At 46.8% G+C, this 19219-nt stretch overlaps 1 protein-coding gene across 1 annotated transcript in view; it reads right to left on the bottom strand.

Moving 5' to 3' along the window:
• The window catches only part of LOC138604559 (protocadherin Fat 3-like), a 170493-nt gene that overhangs the window by 95066 nt on the left and 56208 nt on the right, over positions 1-19219 (bottom strand). The window contains exon 2 of the mRNA XM_069676492.1: positions 6428-9754. Within this exon, the coding sequence (XP_069532593.1) occupies positions 6428-9737 (3310 nt within the window). The 5' untranslated portion in view covers positions 9738-9754. The remainder of the gene's footprint in view (positions 1-6427; positions 9755-19219) is intronic.

Genomic DNA, 19219 nt, shown 5'->3' with positions numbered 1-19219 from the left:
AGCCAAGTTTTATTGATTTCTTTTTTTAATGTAAAGAAATCAAATTTAAACTGATTGAAAGTGTGTTCATCCCTCGCTGTAAACAACGAAGCATCCAAATATCTCTAATACACCATTATTTCCATCCTCTAACTACACACACACACACACACACACACACACACACACACTATCAGTATCCCAGCTGACACCTCTGCACAGCAGAGTGCTCAACAAGACACTCGTGCTCGTTTGCAGCCTGCGATTATGATAAATGCAGTCATTAATTCTGTAATTATGGTAATAGAAGGAGAGCGGCTGTGTGTAGTATGCAGAGTGTGTGATTAGTGTGTGCTGATGGTCAAACATGCTGTTGTTGCTCGTTACAGGAGCAGAGGAGGAGAGGAGTCACCTCAGGTCAGAGAGGCTGTGAAGTTAGCATCTGTTAGCGAAGACACGTTCACACGGTTTGTCCTCCTGATCGAGCTACAACATGCTAACTGTTAGCTGACCTATGTTAACACTGTGGGTGGAAAGCAGATGCAGAAGAGCCTTAAACCTGCATTCTCTCTAATGTCCAGCAGGGGGGCGACTAACGATTTGTTATGTTTCTTTATTTGAGCAGGGCCATGCACAAACAACAGTAACCCTTTCTAAAACAAGGGGAGATGTAATGTACCGGGTTTTAGCACATTGCTATTTTCCACCCGTAGTCCAGATAGTCAAAGGAAACATTTGTCACAGCAGGTGGCCGATACAACAAATCACATTTCAGGGGACAATGTCAAAGTGAGCCCCAAACATACACAGGGTGTTTTCATCCAGATCAATGTCTTTGCTTTGAATGCTCTCTCGTCTCCTTCCCTTCTATCTCGTCTGTACACCTTATAACCTGGGACATTCAATACAGCTAAAGGAGTTCTAGGAGTTAACCAAGTTTTTGTGAGACACAGATAATCAAGGTTTGAGTCAGTTCAAGTTGTTCTGTATGTTTAAATGTCCACCGAAGATCGCTCCCGGTTTTGCTCCGTAGCACATTCGTGTGATTTACAGTCTGAAACAATTTGATTTTCTGTTGTTTCAAAGTCGCACGGTTGTCAGTAATTTGTGGCATATTTGTCATAATTGTACAATCAGCATTTATCAGTTTTTGGCCGATATCATGTCGATTTGACACCAAGTTGGCCAGCTTGTTGTTGCCTTGTAGTGCTGGGGGGAGAGCGTGGTGAACGGGGGTCTCCAGCCTTGCCGCAAGTCCGTGGGAAACAGCTGACTGCCAAAAGACAGGATCCTTTGTGTGCCGAGAGTCCGTAGGTCCAGGGCTTAGGTGAACATCCTCACATAGCCAGAGGACAGTGCAGAGAAAAATGGAATATTCCCGGTTTGTAGTGACAGGGATCGCTCTCTGACCATGACGTTCATGCTGCCGACACCGGGCAGACGCTTTCCCACCAACCGGAAGAGTGGAGTATATGAAGCACTGACTCCAGGAAACATGAGGTGCAGCGAGATTCCCCGGCGGAGTTCCGTGTGGTGACGAATGCACACAAGCGGTGGAGCAGTTTCACCACACAGGTATGACTGTGAGAATTAGCAGGTACAGGGTGAAGGTCGTAAAATGTGATGGTTCCTTGGTTTTGGTGAAGTACGATCTGCATGACGCACATTTCCACACACATGCAGTTAGAAAGTTAGCAGTACCTGCTGAGCTGCTACCAAGTATCAAGCTATCAAGTCTTCCTCAACACAGCATGATGTCATTCAGCCATTGATGCTCCCACTTAGAGTCACACTGACCAGGAAGAGGGGAGCATACACACACACGGGGGACGTCACCGTGACTATGTCTTTAATACTGCATGAGAACTGTCCTTCATGAACACACTGTGTAACGTGTGAATGAACCACAGAGACTCTTCAGTGGACTCATGGCTCCTCCTGTGAACATGTGAGTCATGTGACGTTTACTTACAGTTCAGTGGAACACAGTTCTTCTTTAAGCTGTGTTATTAATGAACAGACTGCAGACGAGCAGCTGTCACTGCAGAGACTTCAGAATACATCAACACTCAGACACACAGATACAAAGTGTACTGATAAACTGGTAACATGACCCCACGCATGTTTTTAACCCCAGAACATGTATGTGACTGATGTCCTGTCTCCAGGAGGACCACACAGGGAGGCTCTCTGCTCAGAGGACATAACTGGGTCAGTACGTTTTATGTTTGGTTTCTAATGAGCTCACTGTATCTGTCAGCCTGAGCTGGCAGTTATTAAGCGTGTGAATGTGAGTGTGTTTACCCACGTCTCCCTGCCTCTATGTTAACTCTGCACAAAGCTGGTTCTGTGGGGAAACAAAGCTGCGGGCCTCCCCGCCTGTTAGAAATTAATCACTGCAGAATTGGGAGCCATGAATTCTCCCTCACCTCCTCCTCCTTTCTTTCATTCTCTCCTCGAGCTCAGCGGTTCCCAGGGAGAGCCGACTCTGTGGGTAACAGTCTGGATGTGAGGAGCTTCCTTCTGAACACAGTGGGCAACTGAATGACATGAGAGGTTAGCCATCCTAGGTAAGTGTGAGAAGATGTGTGTGGGAAGTAAAGGAGTGTGTAACGTTAAGCCTATCCAGTTACAGCAGCTCCTGGCTGATGACAGCACATCTATGTTAACACACAGCGAGAAGAGGCTTCAATCCCTCACCGCCCACTGACTCATTATTTAGGTCGAAAACACACCTACACTCACACTCTGAGAACGAAGCGCTGAGTTCACTCTGAGAGATGAAATGAAGAGCCTGTTAGACCAGGATCTAAACCGGCTGGATCTCCTTCAGGACTACAGCGATGTGCTCCCCCCAGAGGCCCCTGCATCCACCAGCAGACCTCTGCAGCCCCTCTGGTGTTCAGCATGCACCTCTGTACCATCTCCTCTTGCAGCTAGCATCCAATTCAAATCTCCAGTGCTTCCTCCAGGCCATGGTCAGACCTCCACACCGACACTGCTGTCGTGCTCCTCCATCCTCACATCGCTCCGAGGACCCTGTGGTCCCTGAAGTGAGGAGTACACCTCCACACCCCAGGCCCACGACTAAAGTGTGTTTAATGGGATCTGTAATGAAGCTCTTCATAGACCTGCAGCAGGTTAAAACAGACTGAAGCTGTACACATGCAGTCAGCTCACACACAGACTTCTCTTCATGCAGGCCAATAAGAAGCAGCACATTTAGCCAACAAACACTCTACATAATCCATTTAAGGCTCACCTCTGTATCCATCAGCCCTCAGCACTGAGCAGCTGCAGGATGAGAGAACCCGCTCATAATCTGCTTAGTGTTGTGTCTGCTCTGATAGCGTGCTAATAACACGTCCTGAAACTGATCTGACTTGAATAATCCAGATCAGTCTTTTTACTGGGTGTAATCTGGCTCTCTGTTTGGTCTGCTGGACCTCTCAGCATTAAATGGATCTAAACACAACTCTGATTAGACACTATGACGCATCCAGCCCCCTCAGCTCACCTGGACAGGTGGACAACCCACTGGCATGATTTGTCCTCTGGGAGCAGCACACAGTTCTTCAGGTTTATTCAAGTTATCGATAAAGGACACACAGGCCAACACTTCCAGTCCTGTCTGCTGTGTGTTCCATCTGAACCACGACGTTAACGAGCAGGTGCACTTATACGCAGGTGTTAATAAAGAGCTAAATCGTTGGCAGACAAAAGCAGATGGATTCTGTGATTACAGGTGATGCATTCACCTCCCCAGTTCTTCAGCCTGTTTTCCTGCACGCAGCCAAAGCACACGTTAACGGTGGATGAGACAGAAACCATCTGGTCCCTCGCCTGCAGATTCTGCATTCATACAGACTGCGGTTTGTGAGTGTGCTGGAGCAAACCGAGAGAGAAGACGCTTCCTGAATACTGTCTGCTGCTCAAACAATCATGTTTACTGATAAATTATTTACTTCTGTGTAATCTCTAAATTTTTCTGTGACTTTCTGTTTTACAGTCTTTATAATGGAATCCTAATCTGTCTTAATGTGTCCGTGTGTTTCTGTAACTGTGTCAACCTTGAGTCTGAAAGGTGCTGCATACACAAACACGTTTTTACAAGGTCGAATCATTTACAGAACATTTCTCTGACAAGCTTTTGAAAGAACAATCATGTGACTGAATTTTCCTTCAGTGTGACTTCATGTAAAACAAGATTATTTCAGAATAAAAGCCCTGCGAGTGCACGCTGCTGGTTCCTCCTTGTGCACTCAGGCCCCGCCCCTCTGACCACATTAAGGTACCCTAATTAAAATTAACCTTCAACATTATGGTTTACAGAGCTGGTCATTGTGTGTGTGTGTGTGTGTGTGTGTGTGTGTGTGTGTGTGTGTGTGTGTGTGTGTGTGTGTGTGTGTGTGTGTGTGTGTGTGTGTGTGTGTGTGTGTGTGTGTGTGTGTGTGTGTACAGCCTCTGTAAGTGGTAATTGTGTTTGCAGTGTTTCTCAGCAGCTCTGGGCTGATTTATGAGGCTTGCCAACACTCGGCTAACAAGGGCCATAAATCGTCCCTCCACTCTGCTCCTGTTCATCACCTGGGAACAACCACACCAGGTTAACAACTGTGTGTGTGAGAGAGTGTGTGTGTATGAGTGTGTGTTAGACATTTAATAAGTCAAAGTTGAGCTCTCGGCCACCTTCAGTCCTTCAGGTGGAGGGTTGTGAGTGAGGTTCAGTGTATTTTATCCACAGCTTATTTCACTGTCCGAGACGAACATCAGAACGACTCAGAGTCAGGATGATGCAACAGGCTGCAAGTGAGGCTGCTGCATGCTTCCATTAGAGAACCTGCACTTTGTATGTAAGCCGTGTAACACGTATGTAACTGAGTCTTACAGGTAAAACATGAGACTCATGTCAGAGTCGAATAATTGTTTGGAACGCGCAGATCTGATTTGACTGACACTATTCTGAGTCAGGTGAAACCCGATTTAAAGCTGCTGTGAGGAACTTTCAGTTTGTGTAGCTTTTGGCGCCCCCTGTGGACGAAGCCGTACATGCTGAAGTGGTGTTTTTTAACCAAACATCTCATCCTGCTTTCTCTAACAGTCACAGGTATCACTCACCGTGAATCTGAACTCCTCTGCTCTCTTCTCAGTCGGGGCTTCCTGAGGAGCCAGCAGTTATTAAGATCATGATCAAAGGACATCTGGACCAAGACTTCACTTAGACCCGACAATGGTGACGCCTCGAGTGCTTTCTGTACCCTCATGTTGAGGTCTGTTTACAGAGGTTAATAAAAAGCCAAACCGTCTTCAGATGGTTCTCAGATAACGCTACTGTCCATGTTCTGCATCTTTCGCTCTCCTAAAGGCAAACATATTTCCTGCATACAACTGAGGACCGCTGGAACACAGCTGGTCACTGCAACTACGAACAGAAACTACAACACTTTCCCCTCTACAACTAAAAACAACTGTGATATCTCTTCTACATATAGACTCGTTGGGTAGGTACAGACTAATGTGAGATGTGTTAGGAAAGCAAAGGGTACGTATGTAGCCGTAGTTCTTCTTCAAAGGTGTGTGAGACGGGAATCTAGACAGAGTGTGATACTGTCGTAGTTCTCCAGCGGTCAGTGAGGATACAACCAAAGTTTATATTAATAAATAGATTTTAATAAACTGGTTTCTATTGCATGCATACACACCATCTCCACTAACCACTTCTCTGGGAGGAACCCCTCTATTGTGTGAGCTATATCCACTACCTTTACATGTGGGCTAACAGAGATCAAAAGAGGTTTATCCTCTTCATCTGAGAGACTGGGGAGGGATGATAAGCAGCCACTGCAGGTGGATGTGAGGCTGTTTAAATGTTGCATGCAGCAGTGATGTGGTGGGGATGCTACCGAGAGCAGGAAGCAGCAGCAGCTTAGGCGATACCTGAAGACTTCAGATAAACAGTCCCCATCAAATAATGAGTACACTGCTTTAAGGATTCTGTCCATCCACAGCATTTCCACAGTTCAAGCACCATTCTGAACATGTCCTGAAGCTTGCTGTACAGCATGCATCAGAAAAAACCCAAGAGTACTTCAGAAAGACCAAAAGAAAGCAGGGACACAGCAGCTCAGGCAGAAATGACACTGTAAGTGCACTGGATATACCAGAAGGGTAACGTTGATGAAGGTTCTGGAAGCCCAAACATCTTACAGACTGTAATTCACTTCATATATATATAGACAACCCTTCATCTTAAAGCAGCCTGTTCAACAATAAAGAATCTTTGTAAGCAGGTTGACCGGCTGTCCAGGACATCTTTTTCTCTGATGAAAGTCTAATAAATTCTGGTGCTGCCTTCACTGTCTTCTACAGTTTTATACACTTCAGTTTCAAGAATAAGTCAATCCAAAAAAAACATGATACACACAAGACAGTTAATAGAAAAAAAACTCACCAGTCTCTTCATCGATGGCAAATCGTCCAAGCCCATTCCCATCCCTGATGGAGTACTGGATCTCTCCATCTCTGCCGGTGTCGTCGTCGTTAGCCGTGACTTGGAGAAGGGTGGTTCCAATACGAGCATTCTCTTTGATTAATCCTGTCAGGGCAAAGTGGGAGAAGTATGGAGCGTAGAGGTTTTCATTCACATCTACCACCTCGATCTCCACAAAGGTGACGGAGAGAAGAGAGACAGGTCTTCCCTTGTCTTTAGCCTTCACAGTGAGGTTGTAGAACTGCTGGGTCTCATAGTCCAGCTCCTTTGCCAGACGAATAGCCCCGCTGGTCCGGTCTACCTCGAACCATCCATTGTAGTCGTTGGCAAGAGAGTAGCGGACCTGACCTCCCAGCCCCAAATCTGGGTCCTGAGTTTCTAACCAGGCCACAACAGTTCCTACTGGAAGATCCTCCAGGGCCCTGGCTTTGTACACACTGGGGATAAAGAGTGGGGGGCAATCGTTCACATCCTCCAGTATGATTTTCAAATTGGTCACAGAGAACCTCTGGCTCCCTTTTTCTGCTTTGTCCCGGGCCTCAATCTTCAAGTTAAAAGCAGAAACAAACTCCCTGTCGAGTTGGCCGGCGACATACACGATACCATTAGAGGAGTTGATACCAAACTGGGAGGTGCTGGTCAGAACAGAGTACACTATCTCACCATTAGGTCCGAGGTCTTTGTCAGTGGCCTCAACCTGGATGACGTCTGTACCTATGGCAGTGTTTTCAGGTATGACAATCTTATATCCTCCTTCATGCAGAAACTGTGGCGTGTTGTCATTACCGTCCTCTATGTAGACAGTAAGTAAACGCCAAGCAGATTTCTGTGGCAGGCCCAGGTCATAGATGGTCAGGTTGAGGAGATAGCGATCTCTCTTTTCTCTGTCCATGGGCAGGAAGACACTAATGAGGCCAGAGTCCATGTCAATGGTAAAACAGCTGTCAGCGTTTCCATCTGAGATGGAGTATAGAATCTGACCATTAAAACCTGTGTCACCATCGTAGGTGTTCACCTTGAAAACACTGGAGCCGACCTTCAGGTCTTCACACACAGCGATGTCTGTGGGGAAACCTTTGTCAAACTGAGGTGTCTGCCGATTGACAGAGAAAAGGTCAATAAAACCTTCCTCAATTTTGGGCTTGATGCTAGCTTTGGATTTTTTGAGTAACTTTTCAGCTAACTTTTGGGCTACCCTCGTCTCTTTACAGTTGAAACTTTTGGGAGGAGCTTTCCCATGAACAACTGAGATGTTAACAAACATGGGGTCAGAGAAGTTCTCACCATCTGTGGCAGTTATTTTCAGACTGAAGACACCATTCTTTGGGCTGGCTGTGGAAAGGGAACGTTGCAGTGAGAGGACCCCTGAATCTGGGTTCAGGTCAAAGTACCCCCAGTCGTTCCCTGAGATTATCTTATATTTCACTAGCTCTAACTCATCTATATCAATCGCAGACATTGTGGTAATCACTTCATCCACTGGGAAATCTCTCGGTATGACCCCCTGGCATCCCACTTTCTCAAACAGAGGCTGGTTGTCATTTACATTCTCCAGGCGGATGGTGACATTGACTTCACTCTCTCTCCTGTAAGGTGAGCCCCAGTCAGACGCTCTGACCACAAACGCAAAGCTTTCTGACGAGGATTCAAAGTCCAGCTCTTTTGTGGTGCTGATGATACCAGAGAACTGGTTGATTTTAAAAGGTAAAGGCTGCAGGCTGGAAATGCTGTAAGTTATGTACCCATTTTCTCCTTTATCCTCATCCACTGCAGAAACTGTTAATACATTCGTCCCAACTGGAACACTTTCATTGACCAAAACCTCATAAGAGGACTGATCAAATGTTGGTGTGTTGTCATTGGCATCATCAATGGTCACCTGTACCTTAACTTTGAGCTCACTATCTATTTCCAACACCTCTAGGTTAAAGATGCTCTGGCTCACCTGAGTGAACCAGCGGATGGTGGAGATCACACCTGTCAGGGTGTTTATTTGAAAGAAAGCAGAGTCTGCAGAAGGTGTCAGGATGTACTCTGCATCATCAGGCTCTGGTTTGATCTTTACTGCTGCTACAATCGTGCCTGGTGGGGAGATTTCATTCAGACCAACATCATATAACTCCTTCTCAAATCTAACTTCTGCTGTCTGCCGTTTGGAGACCTTAATGTGGACCACCTTTACAGAAGAGAATTTCTGTGGTGTTCCCCTGTCTTTCGCCTGCAGAGTGAGGTTACAGCCGTAAGGAGAAGTCTCCCAGTTCACTGACTCGGAGGCCTTTATGGCAAACTCGCCTTCATCAGATCTCTCTACGAAAAACTGCTCTGACGGATCTCCACCCACGATAACCACCGAGTCTACTTCTCCGTTCAAGCCTTCGTCTAAGTCCTCCACAGAGACCATGGCATACACTGGGTTTTTATCCAGCCACGAGGGGCTGTGAGTCACCACATTCATGACTGGGGCATGCTCATTCACGCGCTCAACATGCACAAAAAGCTTGGCTGTGCTGCTAACCCCATTATTCCCATAGAGCTTCATGCCGCGGTCCACCGCCAAGATTTCTAAGTCGTACCGATTCTGCTCATCTACATTGAGCTTTCCACTGAGAGAAACCACTCCGCTGGTCGGGTGGACTGCAAACAGCTCCATCTTCTCCTTGAAAAAATAGTAAAACTCCCCGTTGGAGCCGATGTCTGCGTCTGTGGCAGTAACTTGTGCTATGCTAGTCCTGAGAGGGGTGCTCTCCGCAATGGTCACGGAGTATGTGGTGGGGGAGAACAGGGGTCGAAGGTCATTCATATCCAAGACCTGGATGCTGACTTTAGTCCAGGTCTCGAGGAGGGCCTCCCCCTTCACAGAGGCCTTCACTGTCAGTACATAATTATCCTGAATCTCTCGGTTTAAGATGGCTGCGTTACCACCTTTAGTCCTTATGCGCAGGAAGCAGAAGTCGCCCAGCACATATTCCTCAGCCTTGAAAAAGCCTTCGTCGTCTCCTGAGGTGATCCTGTAGCGGATCTCCCAGGACCGCTGGGCAAGGTGGATGCCCATTTTAACTTTACTGTTGGCATAGGTGCGTGCTGCTGAGTTCTCGTAAACCGTAGCGTGGTAGACCCCCTGAGTGAAGCCGAAGTGGGGGCCATTCTGAGGGCCCCCCGGGATGTTCTGGCCCAGGCACGGAGGAGGCTGGAAGAGCAGCAACGGCAGCAGCAGGGCCAGGCCGAGGAGAGGGGCTCGCATGCCTGCCCACTGGCCCATATTCACATCCATCCCATCATCACTCCATCCTGAAACACAGACAGACACAGACAGAGAGGTTAGCACAGGGGGAGGGATTAACAGCGTTTACGGCTTTCTAATTATCCATTGGACTGCAGAGATTGATTGGAAGTGAAGAGGGGAGGGGCCATGCTCTGTTACCGGGCAACCATAATGAAGTCTGACATCATCCCTGTGTGCTCTCCGGACACTGGCAGTCAATTGCAAGTTTCAGAAAAACCAGAGGTGGTTTGAAAAGGAACAAAATAATTGTATGGCTAGAAAGGGAAGAGCAACATCACCAAAACAAACAGTGAAGAAAATAACCAAAATGATGGGCTGCCACAGCCTGACCCTATCATAACCCTTTTCCTAAAATACACAGGACTGCAGGCCTGCCTCTAAAAACATGTTAGAGCTCCAGAAGCAGACCAGAGAGGGTTTGAATCTGAGTCAAGACGCTGCTGTCCTCAGATTTTGTATTCTGAAGAAAGAAGAAGCCACAAAAATGAGCCAATCTGGGTTCTGGGAGAAAAGCCTGATCCGGTTAAAGCCCGGCTGTGGCCTGAGGGGTGCCACAGTGGTCTGACTTTCATGACTCTGCACTTTCCACCACACGGCTGCATAGATGGGCTGTTAAAAGAAAGAGCGTGTCCGAGCTCGCTGGTAATGACACACTGCTTCAGTGAAATTCACAGTAACACACACTCACAGCTCCTGAAGAGTTCAAACTTCCCTTGTTTCAAACAGGAAAAGAGTCCAGTTTTCACTTGTGATTGAAGGAAAAAAACATTGGCTTTGTGAGTGTGACCAAAAACCACCTCATGTGAAACAATGCAAACCAGCGTCTGAGCCCGCATTTAAACACGATTCAGAAAGAATCCACCCGAGAGAAGTGCCAAAAACTACAGTTCTGTTTGCGTCTGACCTTAAACTGTCATCTCAGTGTCAGCTCCAGTCACAGAGGCTGCATGAAGAGGGGGTCAGAGCCGTCAGCTTTACTGGGTCAGTACATCTCTCCTTTGAAAGAGTAGAGCCAGCGGGGAGGCACAGGAACCAGGCCGGCATTAACCCTTCAAACCCAACTGTGAGATCAGTTCAGTGTTAACTCTTTACTGGCATCAGACAGTCTTAATCTGTATAGTGACAACAGCTGCATGAGGACGTGATCCACAGACATGAAGGACCATATTCATAGGGGTATAACCTGTCAATACTCTTGAGTATCACAATATTGTGTTTTGTGAATCTGTTAAAAATAGTTTAAATATAAATTTAAATGTTTTATTGGAAGGAAAAAAATAATTTGCTCTAATCGCACAAAGCGAGTGCTGTTGGATGTAACAGGGACTACTATAACTGTTCTAAAGGGCTGCAGTATATACATCATCATCCCTGTAGTGTGCTACTTCATGTAGTGCCAGATTCATGATGCAGGAAGTGCACCTGACTCAGGTATCACTACATTGAGCTGATTATAGCCAGAGCAGCTGTTGAGTTAATATTCAGCTAGCAACGCATCATCAGTGTCTTTTACATCAAAACATAAATGATCCTGGAAAGAGATAACATGAGATTCAACACTCATCATAATATTTAAAACTGATAGACACATACCAGGACAGGCTGCACACCTGAGACAACTGCTGGTTCAACTGAGACTGTGAGCTCATGTGCAAAATGTACCTAGAAACAAGTCAGAGCTGTTTTATGCACTGATAAAGCTAATTCCTACATGTACAGGAGGACATAGTGTGTGTGTGTGTGTGTGTGTGTGTGTGTGTGTGTGTGCGCGTGATCGCGTGATCGCGTGTGCGAGGAACATTCTGAATCCACAAACCCACACAACACCCGAGAGGCTGCCAAACACCACAAATGGGGGGGGGGGGGGGCAGCTTATGTGTTGTCCCTGTGGATAATACTATAAACTGTGACTCTGTGACTCTGTGAGACTGTGACTCTGTGAGACTGTGAGACTGTGAGACTTTGATTCTGTGAGACTGAGAGACTGAGAGACTGAGACTCTGTGAGACTGTGACTCTGTGAGACTGTGAGACTGTGAGACTGTGACTCTGTGAGACTGTGACTCTGTGAGACTGTGACTCTGTGACTCTGTGAGACTGTGAGACTGTGAGACTTTGATTCTGTGAGACTGAGAGACTGAGACTCTGTGAGACTGTGAGACTGTGAGACTGTGACTCTGTGACTCTGTGACTCTGTGACTCTGTGAGACTGTGAGACTGTGAGACTTTGATTCTGTGAGACTGAGAGACTGAGACTCTGTGAGACTGAGACTCTGTGAGACTGTGACTCTGTGAGACTGTGACTCTGTGAGACTGTGATTCTGTGAGACTGTGAGACTGTGACTCTGTGAGACTGTGAGACTGTGAGACTGTGAGACTGTGACTCTGTGAGACTGTGAGACTGTGAGACTTTGATTCTGTGAGACTGTGACTCTGTGACTCTGTGACTCTGTGAGACTGTGACTCTGTGAGACTGTGACTCTGTGACTCTGTGACTCTGTGAGACTGTGAGACTGTGAGACTTTGATTCTGTGAGACTGAGAGACTGAGACTCTGTGAGACTGAGAGACTGAGACTCTGTGAGACTGAGAGACTGAGACTCTGTGCGACTGTGAGACTGTGACTCTGTGGCTCTGTGAGACTGTGACTCTGTGAGACTGTGAGACTGTGAGACTGTGAGACTGTGCGACTGTGACTCTGTGAGACTGTGACTCTGTGAGACTGTGAGACTGTGAGACTGTGACTCTATGACTCTGTGAGACTGTGACTCTGTGAGACTGTGAGACTGTGACTCTGTGAGACTGTGGCTCTGTGAGACTGTGAGACTTTGATTCTGTGAGACTTTGATTCTGTGAGACTGTGAGACTTTGATTCTGTGAGACTGTGACTCTGCGAGACTGTGACTCTGTGAGACTGTGACTCTGTGAGACTGTGAGACTGTGAGACTGTGACTCTGTGAGACTTTGATTCTGTGAGACTGTGAGACTGTGACTCTGTGAGACTGTGAGACTGTGAGACTGTGACTCTGTGAGACTGTGAGACTGTGAGATTTTGATTCTGTGAGACTGTGACTCTGTGACTCTGTGAGACTGTGAGACTGTGACTCTGTGAGACTGTGAGACTGTGACTCTGTGATTCTGTGAGACTGTGGCTCTGTGAGACTGTGAGACTTTGATTCTGTGAGACTGAGAGACTGTGACTCTGTGAGACTGAGACTCTGTGAGACTGTGAGACTGTGAGACTGTGACTCTGTGACTCTGTGAGACTGTGAGACTGTGACTCTGTGACTCTGTGACTCTGTGAGACTGTGAGACTGTGAGACTTTGATTCTGTGAGACTGTGAGACTTTGATTCTGTGAGACTGTGACTCTGTGAGACTGTGACTCTGTGAGACTGTGAGACTTTGATTCTGTGAGACTGAGAGACTGAGACTCTGTGAGACTGAGACTCTGTGAGACTGTGAGACTGTGAGACTGTGACTCTGTGAGACTGTGAGACTGTGACTCTGTGAGACTGTGAGACTGTGACTCTGTGAGACTGTGACTCTGTGAGACTGTGACTCTGTGAGACTGTGAGACTGTGAGACTGTATATCTGTGAGACTGTGACTCTGTGAGACTGTGAGACTGTGACTCTGTGAGACTGTGACTCTGTGAGACTGTGAGACTGTGACTCTGTGACTCTGTGAGACTGTGACTCTGTGACTCTGTGAGACTGTGACTCTGTGAGACTGTGACTCTGTGACTCTGTGAGACTGTGAGACTGTATCTCTGTGAGACTGTGACTCTGTGACTCTGTGACTCTGTGAGACTGTGACTCTGTGAGACTGTGAGACTGTGACTCTGTGAGACTGTGACTCTGTGAGACTGTGACTCTGTGAGACTGTGAGACTGAGACTCTGTGAGACTGTGACTCTGTGAGACTGTGACTCTGTGACTCTGTGAGACTGTGACTCTGTGAGACTGTGAGACTGTGACTCTGTGAGACTGTGAGACTGTGAGACTGTGAGACTGTGACTCTGTGAGACTGTGAGACTGTGACTCTGTGAGACTGTGAGACTCTGTGAGACTGTGACTCTGTGAGACTGTGAGACTGTGACTCTGTGACTCTGTGACTCTGTGAGACTGTGAGACTCTGTGAGACTGTGACTCTGTGAGACTGTGAGACTGTGACTCTGTGACTCTGTGACTCTGTGAGACTGTGACTCTGTGAGATTGTGAGACTGTGAGACTGTGACTCTGTGACTCTGTGACTCTGTGAGACTGTGAGACTTTGATTCTGTGAGACTGAGAGACTGTGAGACTGTGAGACTTTGATTCTGTGAGACTGTGAGACTTTGATTCTGTGAGACTGAGAGACTGAGACTCTGTGAGACTGTGAGACTGTGAGACTGTGACTCTGTGAGACTGTGACTCTGTGAGACTGTGACTCTGTGAGACTTTGATTCTGTGAGACTGAGAGACTGAGACTCTGTGACTCTGTGACTCTGTGACTCTGTGAGACTGTGATACTGTGACTCTGTGAGACTTTGAAACTGTGACTCTGTGAGACTGTGACTCTGTGAGACTTTGAGACTGTGACTCTGTGACTCTGTGACTCTGTGACTCTGTGAGACTGTGAGACTGTGACTCTGTGAGACTGTGAGACTGTGACTCTGTGAGACTGTGAGACTGTGACTCTGCAACTGTGAGACTGTGACTCTGTGAGACTGTGAGACTGTGACTCTGTGAGACTGTGAGACTGTGACTCTGCAACTGTGAGACTGTGACTCTGTGAGACTGTTACTCTGTGAGACTTTGAGACTGTGACTCTGTGAGACTGAGACTCTGTGAGACTGAGACTCTGTGACTCTGTGACTCTGTGAGACTGTGAGACTGTGAGACTGTGAGACTGAGACTGTGACTCTGTGAGACTGTGAGACTGTGAGACTGTGACTCTGTGACTCTGTGACTCTGTGAGACTTTGAGACTTTGAGACTTTGAGACTGTGACTCTGTGACTCTGTGACTCTGTGAGACTGAGACTATGTGACTCTGTGAGACTGTGACTCTGTGAGACTGTGAGACTGTGACTCTGTGAGACTGTGAGACTGTGAGACTGTGAGACTGTGACTCTGTGAGACTGTGAGACTGTGACTCTGTGAGACTGTGACTCTGTAAGACTGTGGGACTGTGAGACTGTATCTCTGTGAGACTGTGACTCTGTGACTCTGTGACTCTGTGAGACTGTGACTCTGTGAGACTGTGAGACTGTGACTCTGTGAGACTGTGACTCTGTGAGACTGTGACTCTGTGAGACTGTGAGACTGAGACTCTGTGAGACTGTGACTCTGTGAGACTGTGACTCTGTGACTCTGTGAGACTGTGACTCTGTGAGACTGTGAGACTGTGACTCTGTGAGACTGTGAGACTGTGAGACTGTGACTCTGTGAGACTGTGAGACTGTGACTCTGTGACTCTGTGAGACTGTGACTCTGTAAGACTGTGGGACTGTGAGACTGTATCTCTGTGAGACTGTGACTCTGTGACTCTGTGACTCTGTGAGACTGTGAGACTGTGACTCTGTGAGACTGTGAGACTGTGACTCTGTGAGACTGTGACTCTGTGAGACTGTGAGACTGTGACTGTGAGACTGTGAGACTGTGACTGTGAGACTGTGACTCTGTGAGACTGTGAGACTGTGACTCTGTGAGACTGAGACTCTGTGAGACTGTGACTCTGTGAGACTGTGAGACTGTGACTCTGTGACTCTGTGACTCTGTGAGACTGTGAGACTTTGATTCTGTGAGACTGAGAGACTGTGAGACTTTGATTCTGTGAGACTGTGAGACTTTGATTCTGTGAGACTGAGAGACTGAGACTCTGTGAGACTGTGAGACTGTGAGACTGTGACTCTGTGAGACTGTGACTCTGTGAGACTGTGACTCTGTGAGACTTTGATTCTGTGAGACTGAGAGACTGAGACTCTGTGACTCTGTGAGACTGTGATACTGTGACTCTGTGAGACTTTGAAACTGTGACTCTGTGAGACTGTGACTCTGTGAGACTTTGAGACTGTGACTCTGTGACTCTGTGAGACTGTGACTCTGCAACTGTGAGACTGTGACTCTGTGAGACTGTGAGACTGTGAGACTGTGACTCTGTGAGACTGTGAGACTGTGACTCTGCAACTGTGAGACTGTGACTCTGTGAGACTGTTACTCTGTGAGACTTTGAGACTGTGACTCTGTGAGACTGAGACTCTGTGAGACTGAGACTCTGTGACTCTGTGAGACTGTGAGACTGTGAGACTGAGACTGTGACTCTGTGAGACTGTGAGACTGTGAGACTGTGAGACTGTGACTCTGTGACTCTGTGAGACTTTGAGACTTTGAGACTTTGAGACTGTGACTCTGTGACTCTGTGAGACTGAGACTCTGTGACTCTGTGAGACTGTGACTCTGTGAGACTTTGAGACTGTGACTCTGTGAGACTGTGAGACTGTGAGACTGTGACTCTGCAACTGTTAGACTGTGACTCTGTGAGACTGTGACTCTGTGAGACTTTGAGACTGTGACTCTGTGAGACTGAGACTCTGAGACTCTGAGACTCTGTGACTCTGTGAGACTGTGACTCTGTGACTCTGTGAGACTGTGACTCTGTGAGACTGAGACTCTGTGACTCTGTGACTCTGAGACTCTGAGACTTTGAGACTGTGACTCTGTGACTCTGTGACTCTGTGACTCTGTGAGACTTTGAGACTGTGACTCTGTGACTCTGTGACTCTGTGAGACTGAGACTCTGTGGCGCTGTGAGACTTTGACACTGTGCCTCTGTGAGACTTTGAGACTGTGACTCTGTGACTCTGTGAGACTTTGAGACTGTGACTCTGTGACTCTGTGACTCTGTGACTCTGTGAGACTGTGACTCTGTGACTCTGTGACTCTGTGAGACTTTGAGACTGTGGGAGGATGAGGGGAACACCTGTTGGTTGGATCTTTGTATTTCTTCTATCCATTTTCTAGACCATGTTTAAAAAATCAGTTTTACTGATCCTGAACATTTTACTCTCTGAAAACAACGTCTGCATGTCTGCATAACAGAATGTAGAAGAGTCTGCACTGTATTACAACACATGATTATCCATGGGTCATGCCTCTAAAGCACCCTCAAGTCTCTGTGCTGTACAGTGTCAACATGAAAGGAGACGATTGGCTGCCTGGGAGGTAAAAACACACTCAGTCAAGTGCTCCGTGGTTTATTGTTCACTGTGAAAGTCTGACTCTGACAGGTCTGTAAACCCTGTGTGCTGCTCTCAAACAGGAAATAGATTATTTAATTGGTTCTCATAAAATGTTTCCAGTTTCATTTGCTGTTTTTCCTGCTTAGTCTTTTTATAGTGTAACCCCCTGGGTTATTATTATATCAAACCCCAGGATGTCCATTGTTTAATGTGTATATGGTTTTATAATGTGTATTATCTGGTTTAAACGTCTATTTTACTATTAATATGTGAAGTAGTGTAATTTACAGATAACAGTGAATGCAGCATAATAAGTTTGTGTGAAAGGTACGTGTTATGTTTGTATGCTGTTTGTTGTATTCTTTCTCCTATTTGTCAGTTTGAGGCGACGTCAAGTTACTCTGTTTCTGATTGGCTGGTGGGCGGGAGAACAACAGAGTGTGAGTGAAGGGTGTGTGTGAGTACACAGTGAGTTCGCTGGACCGCCTTCACTCTCGCTGAAGGACGGAGTTAATATTTGTATCCTTTAAGTTACCTTTGTGACTGTCACTTTGATACAGGGACAGTGTCACTTTCGGTTATCATCGTCTTTGTGACCCAATGCCACGCCACGCCGAGGCCTGCAACGGGGGGTTAATTATTAGTAATTTGCTGGCTTTTTCTTTTCCCAGCTTGATGAAGCCAACTGGACAACATCATCTGCAAAAAGCAGAGATGAAATTCTGAGGTCCCCAAACTGAAAACCCTCCTCCCCCCGGCTGCGCCTTGAGATCCTGTCCATAAAAAATCACAAACAGAATTGGATGCGGACACAGCTCTCAAACTCCCAACGGACCCGGTACCCCATACTCCTGTAGTACCCCCCACAGGACCCCCCAGGGGACACGATCAGCCTTCTCCAAGTCCACAAATCACATGTAGACTGGATGAGTCTCCCATGCCCCCGTAAGCAGCCCCGCCAGGGTAAAGAGCTGGTCCACTGTTCCTCGTCCAGGTCGAATCCGCATTGTTCCTCCTGTATCTGAGGTTCGACAATTGGCCGGAACCTCCTTTCAAGCACCCTGGAATAAACTTTACCCGGGAGGCTGAGTAGTGTTATACCTGATATTTGGGACACACCCTCCGGTCCCCCTTTTTGAAAATGGGAACCACCACCTCGGTCTGCCATTCCACAGGTACTTAGACAGTACACGTAAGTTAAAAGTCTTTATTCTTTGACACTGTGGACATGCACACACTCAACACATAAATACAGTACATTATTATTATTTACATTATACTTTAGACCCATCAGGACGTGACTGTGTGTGTGCATCATCCTGTTTTGTTTTTAAGTGAAACAGCGTCAGCAGCATTTCCTGAACTCTCTGTTTCAAAGGTTAAAAACTGTGGAGACGTGTGGACGCTGGACGTGAACTAAAGTTTTACTCCGAAAACTAAGACACAGTTTGGTGGATGTGACGTCAAGCTCACAAACTGTTTAAAGGTCAAACATTAACTCTAAGGAGAGCAGAGAGAAACAACCCGACATAATAAAAGCACAAGCAGCATGTAAGAAAATACATATTATATTAGAATGTTATTACCTTTAATTTATACCTTCCGCACCTTTAAGTAGAACATTTGAATATCTTTCAGGATGGAGACAAGACTCGTAGAGACTTTTATTTAAACTGACAGAATTGTTGTAAACTAAAGACGTCTTCATGATTCAGAATGAAGCTGTTTCCTTTTCTGAGTGACTCTTAAAGTGAAATTCTTCTTCTTCACTTCCTGTTTAGAAAGTGCCGACACTCTAAAACTGAAGTCTGCAGCTCGCCTCTGAAGTGCATAATTACAGTGTTGTTTCTATACAAGGAAACCCCACAAGGCTGAGTCTGCTAAATGTCTGCCCCACAGACACACACACACACACACACACAGAAGTCCCACTTACTGTCAGCTCCAAACAGCCTCTCATTAGCTTTTCATTACACACTAATTGGCCTTGAATTGTGCGGCAAACAGCAGCCAGAAGCTCCACACCCAGACTCACCACTGGATCTGACCCTGAGCGCACACACACACGCACACACACACACACACCACACACACACATCTACTGTTAGCCACTAGCAGACAGCAGCCTGCTGGTGATGCTGCTGGTTTCAGTGTCCCTCAGTTAGCAGCTCACACGCTGACATAGCCACACACACACACACATACACACACACACACATGCACACACACACACACTCAGACACACACACACA

This window comes from Semicossyphus pulcher, unplaced genomic scaffold (genome assembly GCF_022749685.1).
Source record: "Semicossyphus pulcher isolate SPU_LCO1_2020_fin unplaced genomic scaffold, fSemPul1.0.p SCAF_26, whole genome shotgun sequence".
NCBI classification, from domain to species: Eukaryota; Metazoa; Chordata; class Actinopteri; order Labriformes; family Labridae; genus Semicossyphus; species Semicossyphus pulcher.
Note: the sequence above shows the minus strand (reverse complement) of the source record. Positions and strands in the feature narration are given on the sequence as shown.